General features: G+C 40.8%; 1 protein-coding gene across 1 annotated transcript in view; it reads left to right on the forward strand.

Annotated features, from left to right (window-relative positions):
• LOC139123759 (MAM and LDL-receptor class A domain-containing protein 1-like) overlaps positions 1 to 19,905 on the forward strand; it is a 41,534-nt gene that overhangs the window by 10,350 nt on the left and 11,279 nt on the right. The window contains exons 9-11 of the mRNA XM_070689913.1: positions 17,370 to 17,522; positions 18,213 to 18,356; positions 19,431 to 19,556. Of these exons, the coding sequence (XP_070546014.1) occupies positions 17,370 to 17,522; positions 18,213 to 18,356; positions 19,431 to 19,556 (423 nt within the window). The remainder of the gene's footprint in view (positions 1 to 17,369; positions 17,523 to 18,212; positions 18,357 to 19,430; positions 19,557 to 19,905) is intronic.

Consider the following 19,905-nt stretch of genomic DNA (forward strand, 5'->3'; position numbering starts at 1 on the left):
GGACTCTTCTGTGCCATGTAAAAGGCAGTTACTACATATGTGTATATCAGTATTTTTAAGAAAACGGTAAAGCTACAAGTAGTAAGTTTTTGTTCCCTTCCGTGACAAATAAGAATTTTTAAACCATTTTATTCATTTATCTAAAGGGAGCGAAGGAAAATTAACCATCCATGTAACTAAAGTATGACCCTGACCTATATACGAATCACTCACGCGCAACAATTTGGCGCAGCAGTGCATTGTCCTGAACTAAGCAGGGAAATTCCCTTCTGAGTCAGGTCCTGGACTTGCGCAATACACTAGCTATGACTCACTGGGTAATCTCCCTAACAGAACAGTATTCTATTCGATGGAAGGGAGATCATTTGTTAGATAGATTCTGACTGTGCTGCAGCTCTGCACCGTTCCAGTGCCCATTCTGGAGGTGGATGTAAGTATATACTCGTTTTCTAGTTGTGTGAATTTGTTTTTCCTACGCCTATCGGAGCGAGATTTTCACCTATTTTATTCCCTCCATACAGTAACCGTTCCGATCTTGAACACTGTTGCGCAATACCTTTTCAGGCAGGGACTTTCCAGGAATTTCGCAATACCGCTTTCGCAATACCCTTCCAGTTGCTTAGCAACTTGTCACGTGGTTTCAGAGGTCTGAAAGTCTACAGTTTTCAGAAACATTTTCTACAGAATTTTTTCTGAACTAACTTTCATATCCATTCAATCCATAATGTCTTAGGTATCTTTCCAGAGGTGGACTAAATCCTTCTTGTTTTTGAATTTCTAGCGCCTGATGAAATATGTCCTGAATAAGTTCTGACCCGTTTTCTGTTGTTGCACCTTTTTCTTGTATTTGTGTAAGCAGCTGTTTATATTGCACATAATAATGTTTATATTTCTCTCGTCTCTTTGCTACACCCGTTTTCCCTTGTATACATCAATAATAACACCTGGTATGGGAATTAAAGCTAAAAGAACTGGAACTGTCGGAATTGCTGCTATGACAGCAGAACTTACAAGAATTCCCTTAGTAATATTGAGAGCCATATCAATTCGACCCATTAATTTGTAACTTCGTCGATATGCAGCGCTAGTTCTTTCGATATAGTCGGCCAATTGTTCAACGCTTTCAACAACTGAGATGTGCATTTTTTACTGTATATGTAAGGGATGATAAAAAATAATTGTAGTAATATAGAAATACAATATGGCAGAAGGAGGAGAAGATATACCACTCCAGGATTTCGATGATGCAAATTTAAATGATGATGACGCTACTGCTGAAACATTCTTTATAGACGATGATAATGCCCTTGCAGAAGCTGATCCTTTCCTTGCTAGCTCAAGCGCGCGGAGCCCGCAGGTAGATCCTTCGACTAGATATAGAGTAGAAATTGAAATACAAATGGCTGAAAAATTCTTAGATGAAAATAATATTACTGATGAAGCAGCACGAATTGAATTGATTACTAATGCAAAGATTGAGAATGGAAAGCTGTATTATAAAAACCTCAGGCTATCAAAAACTACAGGACGTGGATTTAGATCACTCGAGACAGTAAAAAGAGAAGAAGGAGGATATGAATTTGTAAGTAAAGTATACAGTTTGAGGGGGAGCAGCGCAGAGCCCGAATTTGTTAGTTCAACATTGTATTCTGAAGATGTGAAAAATGATAAAATACCGGCTGAGAAGATGACGCCAGAAGACATGGGTGTATACAAAGATGAACTGACATTCTTACGGCAAGATGCTTCTGGTAATGCAGATAAAATACAAGCTTTTGAAAATAAAATCGAACAATGGAACAATCTAAACCCAGAATATAGAGCTATTAATGATGAATTAAAGATTGCGAATATGCGTATTAGCGACCTTAACAATGAAAAAGTTAAAATAAGGCTAGAGAAAAGAGAAGTTGAAAAACAGTTAGAGGAAATTCCTGAAGAACACACCCAAGCAAAAGAAAAAGCCGAGAAACTACTAGCTGAACTTATAACAAGAGAAGCTAAAATTGACAATCGAATTGAATACGAAAATGGTAAGATTAGCGGGGCACGTGAAAGTCTGGCTACGACTAGGTCTCTTCGTGATGTAATTTCCGATCCAGAATTGTCACTCAGGCTGAAGCTGACAGAGTTATTTAAACGAAATGGTATAACAATCGCTGCAATACTGACTGCCCTTGGAATGACAATATCAACAATTGCCCTGGCTGTGACTAGAGGAGGAGGGGAGGAGGAGCAGGAGCAAACGCAGGAGGTTCAGGTCCGCCCAAAGTATATACAAAAGCGAAAGAAATTGTAAAGCAATTTGGCGAATGGTTAAAAACATTGGCCGCAAAAAGTGCTGCTGCAATACCAGGTTTAATCGGCTCCCTTGTCAGTTTTCTATTAAAAACAGCAGGATCGGTGGTTGGATTTGTTGGAGAACAGCTATGGATATTTTTAACTGGATTAACATTAGTCATTATAATAAAATTATGTACTAATATATGGTCGCGCTGTTTGGTGAAAAGAATATTGCAAAGTTTCTTTCTAAAAATAAAGACCTGTTTGGTTTCTCTGTCGAATTGGAATGGTGCAAACTTCGGCGGGTAAATCGCCATATCCTTCGAGCAAATCCAGGTGTCCGACTCAAAGATGATAATCTTTATCATAACATTTTAGCTTTCATTAAAGAATGTCAAAAGACTAACTTCTTTAAGCGACTAGAATTCATAAACGTCTTTCAGGAGATTGACAATGATGAAATGGAAGTCCAACATTTACAAGAATATTGGGTTCTTCGATTGATTCGCGACACAGGCAATCGATTTATCTTTCAGGCAGACGGAAATATTTACGTAAAGATGTGATTAATTTTCTTTTTTTCTTCTACTATATACATTACACGAAAATGGGGTACGATAGAACATTATTACCGATTTCACCAACCGAATACCGAAGGGAACGAAGTCAGAAAGAACTCATCACGTGATTGCTCATAATCCAAGTGAGGCAGATCCAGGCCAGACACTTATCATACGATGTCCAAAGTTAGAAAGCGGAGTAGTACTAGTTCCAGATACTTTCGACCTGGTTTTTGATCTCGAAGTAATGGGAGATGAATATAACCGAGTAGTACAAAATGTTGCAAAAAATTTGGTGGAGCGTATGGAACTCAAATTTGAGGGTCAGACACTTTTCAATTTGAATAAATATAACCTTATTGAATGTTATCGTGATCTCTTCAAACATAAAAAGGAGAGAACGAACATGACACTGTACGGAATTCAGAACGAAAATCTAAGAAAATTAAGAAGCGGTGCGACCGATGCAGATGCCGCCGTCGTGAACGATAAGTTACTTTTCGACACATATAAAACAAAATATGCTATTCGTCTGTCTCATCCCCTCATAACAGGTCATGGAGTTGCATATCCAAAAGAGTTAGGGAGTCATATCGAATGGGAAATTACGCTTGCACCTGCCTCCCAATTACTTGTCAGTAATCAGGTTGTTACAGCCAATTATAAATTAAAAAACATTCAAATGGAATACGAAACAATTTCTGATTCCGTACTCGCGAGAGATACTGCTGGTTATTACAACAGTGGGAAAAGTTTTCTCTACGAGCATATAATTATTTTAGAATAATCCCATTCAAAGAATCGGACACGGTTATCAATGAAAATATAAATGTCCACGACGTAGCATTAGAGGTATCTTATTACTCTTCACTAAAAATCAGAATCAGACAGAACTGAACAGTGAACTTTTCTTTAACCCATCCATTGAATCTGTGTCTGTATCAATCGAAGGCATTGCAAATAAAGTGTACGCTCAGAAGATGATACCAAGACAATTTGGCGAGAGGTGCGACGGTATTTTGCTGAAGATAAAGATTGGTGTGAAATTGATATAGATGAGGTCGATTATTTGAAGAATAAATTCTGTCTTTTTTATCGATCTGCGTAGTTTTAAAGATATTGAATTTCATGGAAATGGTCTTAGAGTAATGAACACAAAGGACGGAATACAGCTTGAGATCCTGAAGAAAGATGCCTCGTGGGGTGGCGATGACGCTCACAATGATAATATATTTGCCCACGTTTATGTTATCAGTGATGCCCAGGTATCTGTTGAAAATAGTAAATTAAAGTCTTTACAATTTTAAACCGTAACGTAGGTCAGTCCTATCGGCCGTGTTTCTGCCAGCCATTCGCCCGTGTCCAGATTGTATAACTGCACACGTTTGATATCATTTGGCGCCATCATGATTTTACTTCGCTTTTCACTACGGATTTCTCCAGCCTTTTTCCGTACAAACTGTACAAATTGTGCCTGCTCGGGCTCCTTCCCAGTTTTAAACAGATCTTTATAATCTTCAAAGTTCAAATGTTTTCTAACACAAACATCTTTCACCCCTTTATTTTTTTTCGTCTCGGAAACGGGAGTTCGAAAAGCATACACTTTCGAGCGTATGCCGACAAAATCAAGAATAGGTTCACCATTCAACTCATCTTTAAATTTACCTATCACTTTTTTATTAATCTTCGGAAAGTTGGGCCCACTCATCCCACTAGTATCATATATAGACTTCTCACCATTCTTTTCAACATCTTCTCGGACTATATCATTGAAAGTTACGTCTTTGGAAGAGGGTATCGGTACACTGTAAACAAAACTGTCAGTATCCATGTAGGCTAATCGTATTCCAGGGAACCGCTTTCGAAAGTAATTGTAATGCGTCTCATACATAAGCAGCTTAGAAAGTTCCAGTACTGCGGCGCCGATGAAAACTGGTTTTACATATCTATGCTCATCCGTTTTCAGTTCCAGTAGGCACTGTCGCAGGAATCGCCATCCTCTTCGGAAGTTATGAAAGTTATATGTTTCGTCTTTGGATTATACTTCTGAATCTTTTTACGGCCACTATCCGTACCGTTCCAGTCCGAAACAAATTTAAAGTCTCTGTACTTTCGAACATCCCTATTGTCTTACCGAACATTGCATTATTCATCAGCTTATAGAAATTCTTTTCGAAATCTGTCTTTCCCTTTGCCCTCATTTTAGTGTTAAAGTCAATATATTTCGCGAGACATGCCCTCTCATCGAAAGCAAGCACCCGATAAATCTTTTTCAATCTCATTCCCATCCGAAGATAGAATTCCAGCAACTTGTAGTGTAAGACGTATCTCTCTCTGTCCAACACACTTGTAATCAGTCGAGTGCCCTGCCTCGGAAATTCATAGTGATGTGGCGCTAATGGCAAATCGCTGTGTTCTTCATGTAATTCGACCGGATATTCTAAGTCTACTTCTAGAAAACTTGGTGGAAAGGTGGCGCCAGGTCCCCACGCCCCGCCAGCTCCGCCGTCTCGGCCCCCTTCTTCCCATTCCTCCCACTCTTCCATCGTCATCCAATGAAGTCCGCCCGTAGGCATTGCCTGACTCATTGCCCAGCCGTAGAGATTGTTTGCATCGAGATATTTTATTTCGGTCACCGGCTTCTCTGGATCCCAGTTCCCGCCAGCTTCACCAGCCCCTTCGGCGACGTAAGCAGGATGATTTGTCTGTAAGTAATGAATATTACACTGGCTGATACCGCCTCGAATTCCCCTCTGTACGAAATTCATCTGCTCAGCATCTTGAATGAGCCCAAATTTATTGCCCGTGTAAAGTAACATAGCATCCCATGTCAAGCCGGGCGCTGACATGTAATGGGCCGGATCTAACTTATATGCTTTTAAACATGTGTCGCGGAAATTTTCGAATATATTTGCAAGAAGGAGAACGTCAGTCTCGCAATAGAATTCCATATAATCTTTAATCGTACGACATCCAACTTCGCCCCATACTCGCAATGCATGTTCGTAATCAGACTCAGAAATCCCCTCTTCTCCGTTAATTCGCTATAAAATTTGCCCCTCTCCGGGAGCTCACCCTCTTCCAGTCTGTCAACCGAGTCTAAATATTCGTAGGGGAAGAAACCTTTCGCCCTTTGAATGTCCGGGTACGAAAGTGGTACCGTCCACCCATCCTCCGGCACAGTTTTTGCCAACTTCGCGAGCGACCCCATCATCAACTGAGCACTATCCATAAACTTTATAGAAAAGAAACGTTTCTTTATCTCCCTCTTCCCATCAACAACAATTGAGGCACTAAAAATAATGTTTTCGAGAGACCCATAATTCCACCATTGCTCGTCTTAGCTATGATTTTAGGCTCTGGTCCGGACCCCATCATCTATTTCATGTAATTCTTTCAAAATAAAAGAACCATCGTATCCCTTGAGGTTGTGAAAGTAGATAGGAATGGTTCTCGACGGTCGACATCCCTCGCAATAAAAAGTCGCCCCCTCCTTCACTACTCGGTATCCTGCCGGCTCTCCACATGCAATACAGACTGGATTGTCGTAATTAGAAGGATCTTTCATCGGTATTATTTTCCAATAATACGATTTCGAATAATACTCGGCCCGTTCTTTCATATCCTTTAGAAATTCTGTAACACAGGAGAGACCTGTGAATGTTCTTTTACCATAAACGGTGGGCCGCCCGCCCCCCCCGCCCCCCCCCGTTCCACCATAACATACGAAAGACAAATTGGAATATGTCGACCGGTCCCCTTCTCAATAATTGCCTCAGTATCTGCATAGACCTTCTTCCGATGTCCTTCGAATTGACATACTTCCTTAGGAAAAACTGGCTGGGCGGCGTCTGTTCCACAGTATACCTGATGTTTTTCTAATTCTTCTGTTGACTTAAAACCTCTTTTACAAACCGGGCAAATACACTTCCTTCTGTGCTTATTCTTACGATTAGTATGAGAATTAAGAAGACGATTTAACGAAGTAATTGGCACAAAGTGACCCCCGCCCTCCCCACCAACTATCAGTAATATATTTGCTACCCGATCCGCTCCCAGAACGGGTCCCTCGGCTCCGCTATATAACACAGTTATGTCTGACGGGTCGGGATCGGACTCGTGGATCTGAAACACTTGAAGTTGGACTCCCGGATTTTGCTGCTCAAAGTGCCTGAATACAGTCAGATCGGCGGGCGTAGGAAAGGGAATGCTCTCCCAACAGTAGTCAGCCATAAATGGCATACGTCTTCCAGTTTCTCCTTACCTGACCACCCCTCTTTTCACGAAACTCGGGATCGCTCAACTTTATACTTGCTACGACGGCATACTGAAAACAATTCTCGACCCCCACCGGTAGAATAAGATCGCTAACACAATGCTTATTTTTTAACCATCCGGGAAGTTGGACTGCGCCAGCCCCGAGTAAAACTTCTACTAGAATTACTTCAAAATTAAGTATCTCCTCGAGAACGAGACCAGAACCCTCAACAGCTTCAATTGTATCAAGCATACGATTGTAGCGATCTATTAATTGTTGTTTCACATCCACCCCTCTTACATCTTTTGTGTATGTATCTTTTAATTTAACAGGCAATGTACGATTTTGTGTATTACCAGTTTTCGGATCCGATAATTTGACTTCCATTTCGGTATAAACAGAGTACATCTTTCTTTCTTTGACCATACCTTCAATATCCACCAGCTCCCGATATCCTTGACTCGCTTGACTTCAGGAAATTCTTTTCGTAAAACTGCTCTCTTGAATGCTGTATGTAATCGACGGGCCATAATAATCTTTATGATATATACTATCCTAAAAATTTTTAAAATGAAAAAAAATTATTCTATGATAGGTCATCAAAATCCACTATAATATTTTTGTCAGCATTTATTTGTTTATATATCTCACCTAATCTTTCTAAGTCGACTAGTTCTTCCGCATCTTGAATTTCTGGTTTATTAGGCGCAGCACAAAATAACCTCTCAACAGTGAAAGAAAGGCCACGCTTACTTAATCGCGGTTTAAATGCTAAGAATTCTATCTTACTACCTTTCCTGATATTACGAGGTACAATAGCAGGATTTTCTCGGACTGGCAATGGGCTCACTGTTTTAAAAGCACAGTCAATTTCTTGAACCATATCAATACATGTAGCGAAATCGTCCCCTCTTTTAAACCGAAATTTAAAATACGCCACTGGCTGTGCCTCGCTCCCTCGCTTCTGATACACTTTAGATGGATTGTAAAATCCAGTAGTATTCTTGGAGTGAGCGGCCAGGCTTGCAGCATAACTTTTAGCAGTGCTTGCATCGAAACTTTCACCTAGGGTACGGAATATTATTAAATCAGTAAACTTTTGAAGACTCGGTTGCCAACGGACACACATTTCATCGCATGTAGCTGGATCTTTAGAACCGTACTTAGGTCTGATGGGGAAACCACTTCTAGCTCACTGTCTACGTATATGAAAGGATCTACCAAAGATTCTTCAATATGAGTTTGCCGTCACTGATTCGAACGCCTTCTCCGGTTTCAAGTATTTTTATTGCAGTTGAAATAGAAAGGATTGTCATTGTATTATCGTATATATCTTAATAAAAAATAATTTAAAAAAAATTTTTCTATGATATAGTATCCCAAAATGCCATACATATTCATAAATGGACCAACTGGAAGTGGTAAGAGTTACGATGCATTAAATTTGGATCCGCTTCACGTACCAGAATTTGACACTAGTTTTTCCAGCAACATTGCCGACTTTTATAATGGGCGCCACGTTTCGATTGCCGATTTTCAGAAACAGTTTATAGAACATACTCTTAGTTTACAATATCAGGCTGGGGAGGGGGAGTGGGAGGGCCTCCCTTCAGAACGCTACATTATTTGTGACTCTTCCATAATTCAACATCTGACTTTTTCTAGAATCCGGGGCGTTTCCGTGGCAGCGGAAGAAAAAAGGATTGTTTCTTTAGCATTTAACCATTTACATAGTTTCATTATCATATTCAAAGATATGCCTTGGTATTATTGCAGGCGGAATGTGTTGACTCGAGCCAGGTCGTACGAAATAACCGCCTTAGAAGAACTAGAAGAGATTCACAACAAGTTCAAACAGACTTTCTTAGAAATTTGCCACGACTACAGACTTCCATGTTTGGTAATTCGGAACGCTCTTACGCATGAAGTTCTCAATAATATACTTAATCCAACAATTGATACCGAGACAGTCGGGCCAGTAGAATCTCCACGAGCTTTTGACTTTGGAATTGCATGGGGCAGCGGCAGCCAAGGATTTTTAATAGACGGTTTCAGCAAGGAGGAACTTGAAAAAGCTTATTATCCACCTAATCAAGAACAACTAGAACAACCTCGAGTCTCACTCAAGAACCTACACAAACTTCTTAATGCTTGTGAATCTGTGCACGCTTATAATGCTTCTTTTGACTTACAGGCACTTGATATGATGCCGAAGGAACCTTACGGTTCTGTAAGGGACTTTGAAGTTACTTGTCTATGGCTCATGTCAGTTGTGTACATTATACTTCAACCAGAACTTATCGATAAAGCTGAACAAGGAGGACTCGAAAGAACGGACTGTGGTAACATGAGAAGTCGCTTTGAAGATCTTGCAAACTTAATATGTGCCTCCGGATCCTTCCCTGTACCACCTCATCCACATACGGCCAAACAAGATGCAATAAGTGAACATTACTTACGACAGTACATGATAAATACTTGGCCAGGTGGGGGGTGGAAGCGAGGTGGTAAACTGACACTTTCGGCTTTCAAGAAATTAAGACTTCGTCCATGGTACTTACTGAATAACTTTCGTAAATACTTACGTTAGTACTTACGTAGTACTTGACAAGTACCAGCACAGGAACTTACGAAGTACTTACGTAGTACTAATAACATTTTCCTCCGGCTCCCAACTATTGAAACTTTCTGGATAGCCGCGCCATTTTATCAGATAATATTTCTTTCCTCTAATTTTTTTCGTCTTCAAAATTCGTTCTACTCTGTACAGCTCGTCGGCTCCCCGTTCCGAAGGGCTCTGAAGTTCATCGGAGTAGAAAGTGCCGAGTATTTCCTCTCCATTCAGATCTTTTATTTTGTAAACTGGTGGTGTTCCTAGTCCAGCTGCGTACACCACTTTTGAAACTACGAAAATCTCCTCTGTCCAATTTGGTAAATATCCTTTCTTAAAAGTGGTCTTGTATTTTGTAATTCGAACCCGTTCTCCCGGCTTGAATTCAGGGTTAACTCCCCCGGCTGCCAACTCAGGACCGAATAGTGTATAAAATGCCTGCCAATCGTTCTCCTCTGTTACGTCGACGGGTTTCATTTTGATACTTCCGTGTACGGTGTTATTGTAATTCTCAAGAAGTTCTGGTAGAATGGGGAGCCAGGAACGTGTCTGTTTATATGTAAAGTATTTCCACATCATCGTCTTAAGAGTCCGATTAAAACGTTCAACGACGCTAGCTTTTTTGTCACTGTAGGTGTGAAACCAATGAATGCCTGACTCCTCCAACCACCCCTGCATTTTTCGATTAGTAAATTCCCGCCCCTCATCTGTCTGAAGTTTGTCGGGCCTTCTCCCGGATTTCTTAATCACGTCTTGTAGCGCCTGTAACGTATCATCAGCCGTTTTTGACTGTATCGGCCTGGCCCATGCGTATTTACTGAGCACATCGATTACTGTTAGCATGTATCGAATGTTACGGTTCTCTTTTGCGAACGGGGGAGGGAATTCCACGAGGTCAGCCTGCCAAAACTCGTCCACCGATGTTACGAAAACGCGCCGGCCCCTTCGGAACGCGCCACGAGTACGAGGTACCGGTTTATGTAGATTATAAGTTAGCTGAGTTTTTAACCACTCCTGCACCTCTTTCTTAGTAACGTGGAGTCCGCTGGCCCGTGCTGCGTCATACAATTTTTGTACACCTCCAAAACCAGTTTTCGGGTTGTAATATAATTCTCTAAGAGTACCTTCGGGATTTCCTTCAGCTTCCATAATTGCTATATTATACGAAAAATTTTATGCCGTACGGATGCTGTAAACGAAATACTAGTTTACTGAATTGTGTATTTTGCAATCGACTGATTAGTGAATCTGCCTTCTGTTTTGACATCCTCATTCCATATTGTTTTATAATAGTGTTGTTGTCTATCTCGCTCGGTGTGAAAAATAGTACTAACATCTGTATGTTTTCCCTGAATGGTTTACTAATACTAGTATATTGTTGAGTCAGAACCAGACAGATAATCTGTCGTGTCTTGAGCTGAAAGCAATTTTGACTAAATTGTCACTGCGCTTCTTTATATCTTTGGACGCGGCGCAGTCGTCGAGTACTATTAAAGTGTTTGTACCGGCCCATTCGTTCCGTACGTAGGCTAGTGTATCATCCACAGCATCGAGTCCGACCGGAAACACAAATACGTTGTCATCTGTGAAAATGAATCTTTTATTGTACGTTTCATTGTTCATGAATGTCGGACAAATGAAAACTACATATTCAAATTTCCTTAAGTACGGACCGGTTAGGAGGTCCATTACAAATTCTGTTTTGCCAGAACCTATCGGTCCAGTTATAATCATGTTGAATGGTGGGGTTGCGAACATTGCCATCGGATCGGATCTATATACTGTACATAAATGAACTGAATCTCTCTTCTAGTTCTTTTAAGGTACTGGCTCGAGTTAGAATATTCCAGTACCTACAATAGTAATGAATATGGCTAAAGATAACAAACCAATTTTGCCGAATTCGTGAATAGGGTCTGCGGTGAGTGTTGCAGATGCTGCCCGTTCCGAAGGCGGGGGGAGGGGAGGGGGATCCCGACTCGTATCAGTCGCTCCTTCGGGCTCGTCCTGCCACTTCACAGGATCCGGACCCCCTCCTTCCATCTCATGTATAGCACTTTCTCGAACTTCCGTGTTTATATCACCGTTCACCCCGAACACCATAGATTCAGTTGCATATTGCAATTCATTATTATAACCTGAGATTGCCGGGCCCGAAAGAATGACCATCTCAGACGGTAAGAGAAGTAAATTGGGCGAAACTGCCATATCAAGTTTGACACCAGTATTCATTATTGTGTCTTGATATCGCCTATAACTGATTACTTTGTCGTATTACGAATTTCATCTTCGAGGAGAACGCCGAATTCTTTTCGGACTTGCTCTGCACTGCCAGTATCGCCCACTATGGTACTGCGAATATTTGCTTGTGCGCCGAGTATGCAATATACGTAGGCTTCAAGGCTTTCATTCAGGCGGGCTAGGCCGGCCTTTGTTAGTCCCGAGTCTCCCTTCAGAGGAATGAAACTATTATATTGTCCCTCCGATCCATCATTTCGGAAGAAATAATAGTGTGGTCGGTCTTTGTCGGACAGTACATGTTTTTTCTTTCCAAAAATTGTAGTGTATAGAAAACACCTCCGTCGGCGGAGAGGAAAAAGTCGTGTCCATTGTATACAGCGCAGGCTGTCTAACGGGCCCAGCGATTAGTGTAATATTCATAACCATAACCAAGACCCTTATTTGGCCTTTTCGATATCGAAAGTCGGACTTCGTTGGACTTATATTTCCAAATTCTGTACATAGAAGTTCATATTGGACGAGATTGTAAGGATTGTCGCCGCTTTGAAGGTGGGGGTATCGTCTGGAAGTGCAACGCCCATTTCATGAAGGATACGACGTATTGTAAAGTATACATGGAAACGGCAGAATGATCGTATTTGTGGAGGATATTTCTTATCGACGAGATGGGCGAATGATATACCACAACCAGTAGTGCTGCACCATACAGCGAAATTCAGTTGCTGGTCCCAATATTTCATATGCGGGCTGCCCAGCCAGACATTACTTTCTTTCGCTGATCGATGAGTGATTACGTTATCTTTGAACACATCCCTTGGATGAAAAGTAAATTTATCTGTCGGCGTTACATATATTTCTAAGTCCATGAGAATAGGTTTTATTCCCCCATTCGGTTTGGAAGGAATATCAGCATGCTGTACTGTCGGTACGCTCGTCTTATTCAATTGAAAAGCAACTGGAATAGGTCTGTACTCATTATTTGTGTTTCTATATACATATAGATTTAAATGGAGGAGAATTTTCCCGGAATCCCTGTCGGAATCGTACTAACATTCCAGACTATGTTAATACTTTATTTCGGATTCAGGTTTAAACGAATTTTTTATTTTTTACTAAGAATAGATAACATACTGCAAACAATGGAGAATTTAATAAAGTCATCGGCAGCGGCAAATATGGCAGCGCATTCCGAAGGGCCAACCGCAGCGTCGGACGCTCGATCCATAATAGAGACGAAACGTGAAAAAATACTCTGTGTCATCGCAAGTGGTCAAAGTAAGTTATTTTTTGGTAAGGAGTTTACAGTTAGAGAAGTGGAAAGGTGGAACGATGAATCCGTAACACGAGTCTTTAAAGTCTATGAAGCGAAATACAGTTCTCTTATAAGTGATACCATCACTCAAAGTTTCATAGATCTAGGAGCCCGCGCAATAAGTCAGGTAGTTCCAATCGATGATCGAGATAACTATGCCACTGATCTTAAAAAGGATTTTATTCTAAACAGTGAAATAAAACGATTATCAGGACGGATAGCCTACACATGGGGGCCCGTGATTGCTCTAATTTCCACCGGTTTAATTACGGGTAAACATTTAAATTTTAAAAAAATCGGGCTTAATATAATACCTGAAATAAATGGATTCAACTTCGCAAACGATTCCGACTCAGCAAACGGAAACGACGACGGGGCCCACACCGCAAACGGAAACGACGACCTCCCCACCGACACCGACACCTCCTACGCCACAGCGCAACATAGAGAAAATTACGTTACCGACGAAGCATCCAGGGAGAGTTGCTGCGGGCAAGCGAGTAGCAGAATGGAACAGGCAAAACAAGGAGAAGAAACGCCAAGCAATGGAGAGGGAGGGAGGGGGGGGGGAGTGATGCGGTAGCGAGTCCCTTTCGAGACCGTTCCGATAGGGTACCGCCACAACAGTGTGATAATAAATGGTATAATAAATGTTATCTTGTTTTAGGAATTGTGGGAGTTTCATTGACTGCATTAGGGCTATATTTGGGCGTGCTCGGCATAATTGTCCCGTTCGGAAAGATCCTCCCCAGAAAGCGAAAAAAACAGAGCCCGTAGCAGCTCCCTCCAGAACAGTTCCGACAGGGGTTCCGAGGGGAGGGGAGGGAGGACCCAGCTCCTCTACATTGTATGAGATGGATTAACTCCATAATTATTTTATTTTTCTATTTTATATACTAGTCAGCAATCATGGATACTAAAACAGTTGTAAACACAATGTACGATGGTATTGTAATCGCAGGACTTGCGATGGGATATCTTATGATCTCCAGCAAATTTTTGAAGATGGATATGGGCGATCCAAGTCGTCCAAATTTGACTCGCTTGGCAAAATTAGGCGGTGCTACTGCTGCCGCGGTTGCGACCAAAGATCTCCTTGAACAGAAAAATATTATTCCTGCAGAACCTTATACTTTGTAATAATATACAGTTAGCTATGGCTTCAGCTATAGGAATGACAGTTCTCGGTGCTGTATTAAATGCAACGGCATTCACAGGAGGAAATATTATCGGACAAAAGCTTTCTGGGAATGGTGAGGCTCTTATTGAAGAGAAATTAGACATGATAAAGCATTAGAAAAATTTGAACATGATCGCAACGTCTGGTCAGAAAAAGATTACTCCAGGCTGACTGGAAAGAGAAAATCAAGCAAAGGATGCACATGCTGCGGCAGAATTAAGAGATACAGATGCAGAAATCCTAGAAGAAGCAGAAGCGGTGCAAAGCAAAGCAGTTCAATTCTCAGATTATTATCAGCCAAGTCAAGAGCAAAAAAAATATGAGATGATCTATATTGCTGGAGGATTGGTCGTGGGATGGTTTATGTTACACCGGTAGGATCCTTCGGAACGACTACAATAATTCAATACAAAAGCTAGTTGGCCAGTTATTGAAATTGATCATGTTTCCATCCTGATCTGTTATCCAAATACGCATTGAACTCATCCAGTCTGAGCCTTTTCTCAATGGCATGGAAATTGAGCCATTTTTAAAATTATAGGTGACCTTTTCACCTATTTCTTTTGTATCCTGAATGGGAAGTGTTTGTAAAGAGTCTGATACTACTCCCTGTATGTATTCGTCAGAGCCCAAGCCAACATAACTTCCAGTAAAATCAACAACATCTGAATGAACTATATATTCAGTGACTGTTAAGAAATCCGCTCGACCTGGACTCATAGTACTTTTTATCACGGGGTTGTCCTCAGGTTTATCTGAAAAGCCGACGACGTTGGCGAAGCTACCTGTGGCATTGAAATAGACTTTAATATCTTTAGCCAAAGTTAGAAGAACGTGGCCTGTCGGCAGATGTTTTTCAAAATTAATTTTTTGCTTCAACCCGATTGCTTTGTTTAACGTATCGATATTGTAGTTACCCGGTCGTATTGATTTAGTCTTCTTCGGTTGGTCGCCTTCTTGGTATTTTAATACATTATTCGTCGATGTTATGTTATGCCATGAATTGTACAGTCCACACTCTAGCAGCCTTATCTTCGTAAACTGTGATATGTCAATGCAAGGGTTAAAATACATAGTAACCGGTTTGCCTGTTTTGCTTACAATCTTAATGATCATCGTTGTATGTTGTATATTATTACAAGGTATTATTTATTTTTCACTGTATATAGGTTAATCATGTCTGGTCCAAGTAACTCCGGTCTAGGTGCAATTCGTGTACAAAATCTTGAGCTTGAAGATTTAAGTGATGTTAAAGTGAACAATAATACTAAGATAGCTGGTAATCATAATAAGGATTACGTTCTTCGTTATAAGGACCGCGAGAAACTTTTTGTCTTAGCTTTAGCCGACGTGCAAAGTCCACGAGCATGCTGTAGAATTTTCTGAACTGAAAGACATTGATGAGTCCATAATAGACGCCACAAAGGCTTCGAATGATCCTACTCCTTTTGCTCTGACGTGGGATGGAGATAGTCAGAAATTCATGCCTTATAACGTACCACGTAACATCTTAGATATATTGGATAGTGAAATTAGTGGTGGAGTTGCTGAACTGCCAGGAACTCCAAATGTTATTTATTTCGATAGCAATGTTAACAAGTACAAGTTGCTAGATTTTCGTAGTTGGCTTACTCCTACGAATCCATACATTGCACTTCTTGGTATACCGATTCACCTTAAAATTAGTCCTCTTAATACAATAATGAAGGCAGATAATACACTAAGAAGGTGGATAAACGAGGGGAGAATTATTGCTCGTATACAGCTAGCGGAGTTCCAGTTAGATTATTTTGGGACACAACTTTAAAGAAACTGGGTCTTAAAAGTGTCGGTGATGAGGCAGCTGTTCTCACTTTACAGACTGTAAATCAACAGATGACTGATAATATGAAAATACTTCAACATGGTACAGTTCTCATTAGATGTGTAAAGTTAGCTACTGGAGATGAATTTGACGATTTGGTTGGATATTATGCTATGAAAACAGATAACAGAACAACTTGTGATATTATCATAAGTATTGATAAAGATCGCAATGAAATGAGTATTGAATGTTTTGTTGGTGGGAATAGAGTAGAGAACGACTTAGGAACTACATTTGTACGTAGAGATAAAAGAGTGAACACTTTAGATATCAGTACCATTCATCTGAAACGACTCATTTTGTTTGAAGTAATGGTCTTCCGACATATTTTAAGTTCAGAGGAAATTACTAAAATTTTATCTATCGGGTGAACAAGTTAACTAGAGTCGTTCAGAAAAAATTCTGTAGAAAATGTTTCTGAAAACTGTAGACTTTCAGACCTCTGAAACCACGTGACAAGTTGCTAAGCAACTGGAAGGGTATTGCGAAAGCAGTATTGCGAAATTCCTGGAAAGTCCCTGCTGAAAAGGTATTGCGCAACAGTGTTCAAGATCGGAACGGTTACTGTATGGGAGGGAGTAAAATCTCGCTCCGATAGGCGTAGGAAAAACAAATTCACACAACCAGAAAACGAGTATATACTTACATCCACCTCCAGAATGGACACTGGAACGGTGCAGAGCTGCAGCACAGTCAGAATCTATCTAACAAATGATCTCCCTTCCATCCGGTAATAGAATACTGTTCTGTTAGGGAGATTACCCAGTGAGTCATAGCTAGTGTATTGCGCAAGTCCAGGACCTGACTCAGAAGGGAATTTCCCTGCTTAGTTCAGGACAATGCACTGCTGCGCCAAGCTGTTGCGCGTGCGTGAGTTCATATATAGGTCAGGGTCATACTTTAGTTACATGGATGGTTAATTTTTCCTTCGCTCCCTTTAGATAAATGAATAAAATGGTGTAAAAAATTCTTATTCGTCACAAAAAGGAACAAAACTTACTAAAGCTACATGAGAATAAGAAAGTAAAATCACGCTAAATCACATGGCTGTTCTCTCCAGGTGAACAAGGTGACATGTGGAGATACGGACATTTCGAAGCAACCAGCAACAACGACTTTCAGATTGTCATTGAAGCCGTCAAGGGCGAAGATGGTAATGGAGATATTGCCATCGATGACTTGCTACCAATACCAGGGTCATGTGGTATTCCAGGTAGAACAGAGATATCATACTTAACTCGTTACTGCAATCGGTGTTCGGTGAACTATTTGTTCGGGAATTCAATCGCAAACTGCTTATAGAGAGCACTGAATCCTTGTTTGGCATTTTGAAAGTCTGTAGTAATAGCCGTAACTTTAGGGAATTGTCCAGCACTGTAGTAATGTGATAGAATGTAATGTGGGTTTCTTGTTCTGATTAGTTCAGCACGGAATTTGCCGAATAGATTTTGCTACAGAGCAACGAAATCTTTGCTTGCGTCGGGGTAGGGCGCTGATTATGGGTTAATAACTGGTTCTATATTGTCGCCGATAGATGTAAAATCTGCAGGATATATTTTCGTTAAATTCGGAGAGGCTCCTTATGATGTTACATGTTTTAACAGAAGACGTTGTGTACTGATTCCAAACGAAACTACAACGAACCGGAAAAATCATCGAATTTCACCGTATTCCGAGAACTACATAAGGAGAAAATTACTGGTGAAAGTATTGTGGTCCGCGGAGTTTGGATTGGTAACTTTGACTTTACTCGAGAAATTTGACATTTGTGTCTAAAAATAAGTTAAGAAACGCAGCTAGCGTGATACATCACAGAATGGTGAATTCATATCGTTGGAAATTATCGTCACATACCCGACCGTTTCAAACATGTAATAAAATTATACCTTTCTGCCACACGTAGGTCACTGCACATTCGACGACGGCCACATGTGTGGTTGGACGAACGAGCGAGAACTCGACGACTTCGACTGGCAGAGGGACAAAGCAGGAACACCGACCGATGGAACGGGGCCAGCCAGAGATCACACGACGAATTCAGACTCCGGTAAGCGCTTATCCATACCGCATCTCCTCCTACTTGTGACTTTGATAAAGTTTGTATGTGCGATGTGTGATAGTGAGCGTGTGTGCGTGAGTGCTTCACGAACTCTACAACGTGTTGAGCGCTCTCAGTCAGAAATATGTAACAACTTAGCCGGCAATTGAACCACTCTTTTTTGTTAGTGGAGATTTAACCGAGCGGTTCTCTCTGTTGCCTCTCCGCTAGGCGACTGATGCCGTATGTTGTGGGTTCGAACCCGATTGAAAACTAGCCGTATTTACTACCCTGGGTTGATAGCTCTGCTGGTGGACAGAATTGTCCCTGAGGCTATCGTTCGCCCAGTTAAAGCGATGTATTCGTTGCTTCGCTTCGATAAAGTTTGTATGTACGATGTGTGATAGTGAGCATGCGTGCGTGAGTGCTTCACGAACTCTACAACGTGTGGAGCGGTCTCAGTCAGAAAAATGTAACAAATTAGCCGGCTATTGAACCACTCTTTTTTGTGAGCGATCCTCTCTCTTGCCTCTCCGCTAGGCTACTGATGCCGTATGTTGTGGGTTCGAACCCGATTGAAAACTAGCCGTATTTGAACAGACAAATAAAAAGTCCTTTGACATATCACGGGTTATGATTGATCAGCTCACAGTGTTCTTATACACAGAGACACATTTCTGCGGACAAACCGATATTTCTCTAGGTTTTAAAATGTCATTGAACGCAAAACGCAAGGCTGTGGTATGTTATTTATGTTTCATGGTTGGTTTTGTTTTTTGTTTTTTTTGTTAAAAGTTTTTTTCTTGTTCTATTCCTAAATTAATATGCTAGGTGTACAACACCGGACCAAAATGCGCGTGATACAGTAACATTGAATATTGCACAAACTGTTTTATTTGCAGACACGGTGCTACAACGTACAATTAAGACGAACTGGAAGATGAATTTTTCTGGAAAAAGTGATAGAAATATTATCAAAAGTTACCGCTACAAAAATTCAAAAAAAATATTATCCAGACAATGAAAAGATTGATTTGGTTTGACAAGTTACTCCTTTTTAATCTGTCATTTATTCACTCACAGGTTTCTACATGTATACGGAATCTAGCCCTCCACAAACCATAGGAAACAAGGCCTGGTTGGTTAGTGAACACCTGGATCCCACGATGACGGGTTGCTTCATATACTACTATCACATGGACGGGAATCGTAAGTGTGTAGGCATTGCATCGAACTTACAACCAGAATACTTCGACAGTAAACTCTTTTTTGCCATGCGTCAGCGATACATGTTTTATTCGACTGAAATCAAACTTGTTTTAAGAGAACCTACAATAATAACATGGGGGTGGGCCGGGGGAATAGGGGGAGGGTCACTTTTTATAAAACTGTTCAAGGGGGAGGGTCACTTTTTATAAACCTATCTTGGGGAGAATCACTTTTGACAGAAGCTGATTTTATGGCCAAAACTTTGATTGTCCATGTGATATTTCCTGAATAGGAAATTACCAACAAAATACGTACCCATTATGCACAAGTTTCACAAGCAGAGAAGATG

This window comes from Ptychodera flava, assembly GCF_041260155.1.
Source record: "Ptychodera flava strain L36383 chromosome 23 unlocalized genomic scaffold, AS_Pfla_20210202 Scaffold_23__1_contigs__length_28996876_pilon, whole genome shotgun sequence".
Lineage (NCBI taxonomy): Eukaryota > Metazoa > Hemichordata > Enteropneusta > Ptychoderidae > Ptychodera > Ptychodera flava.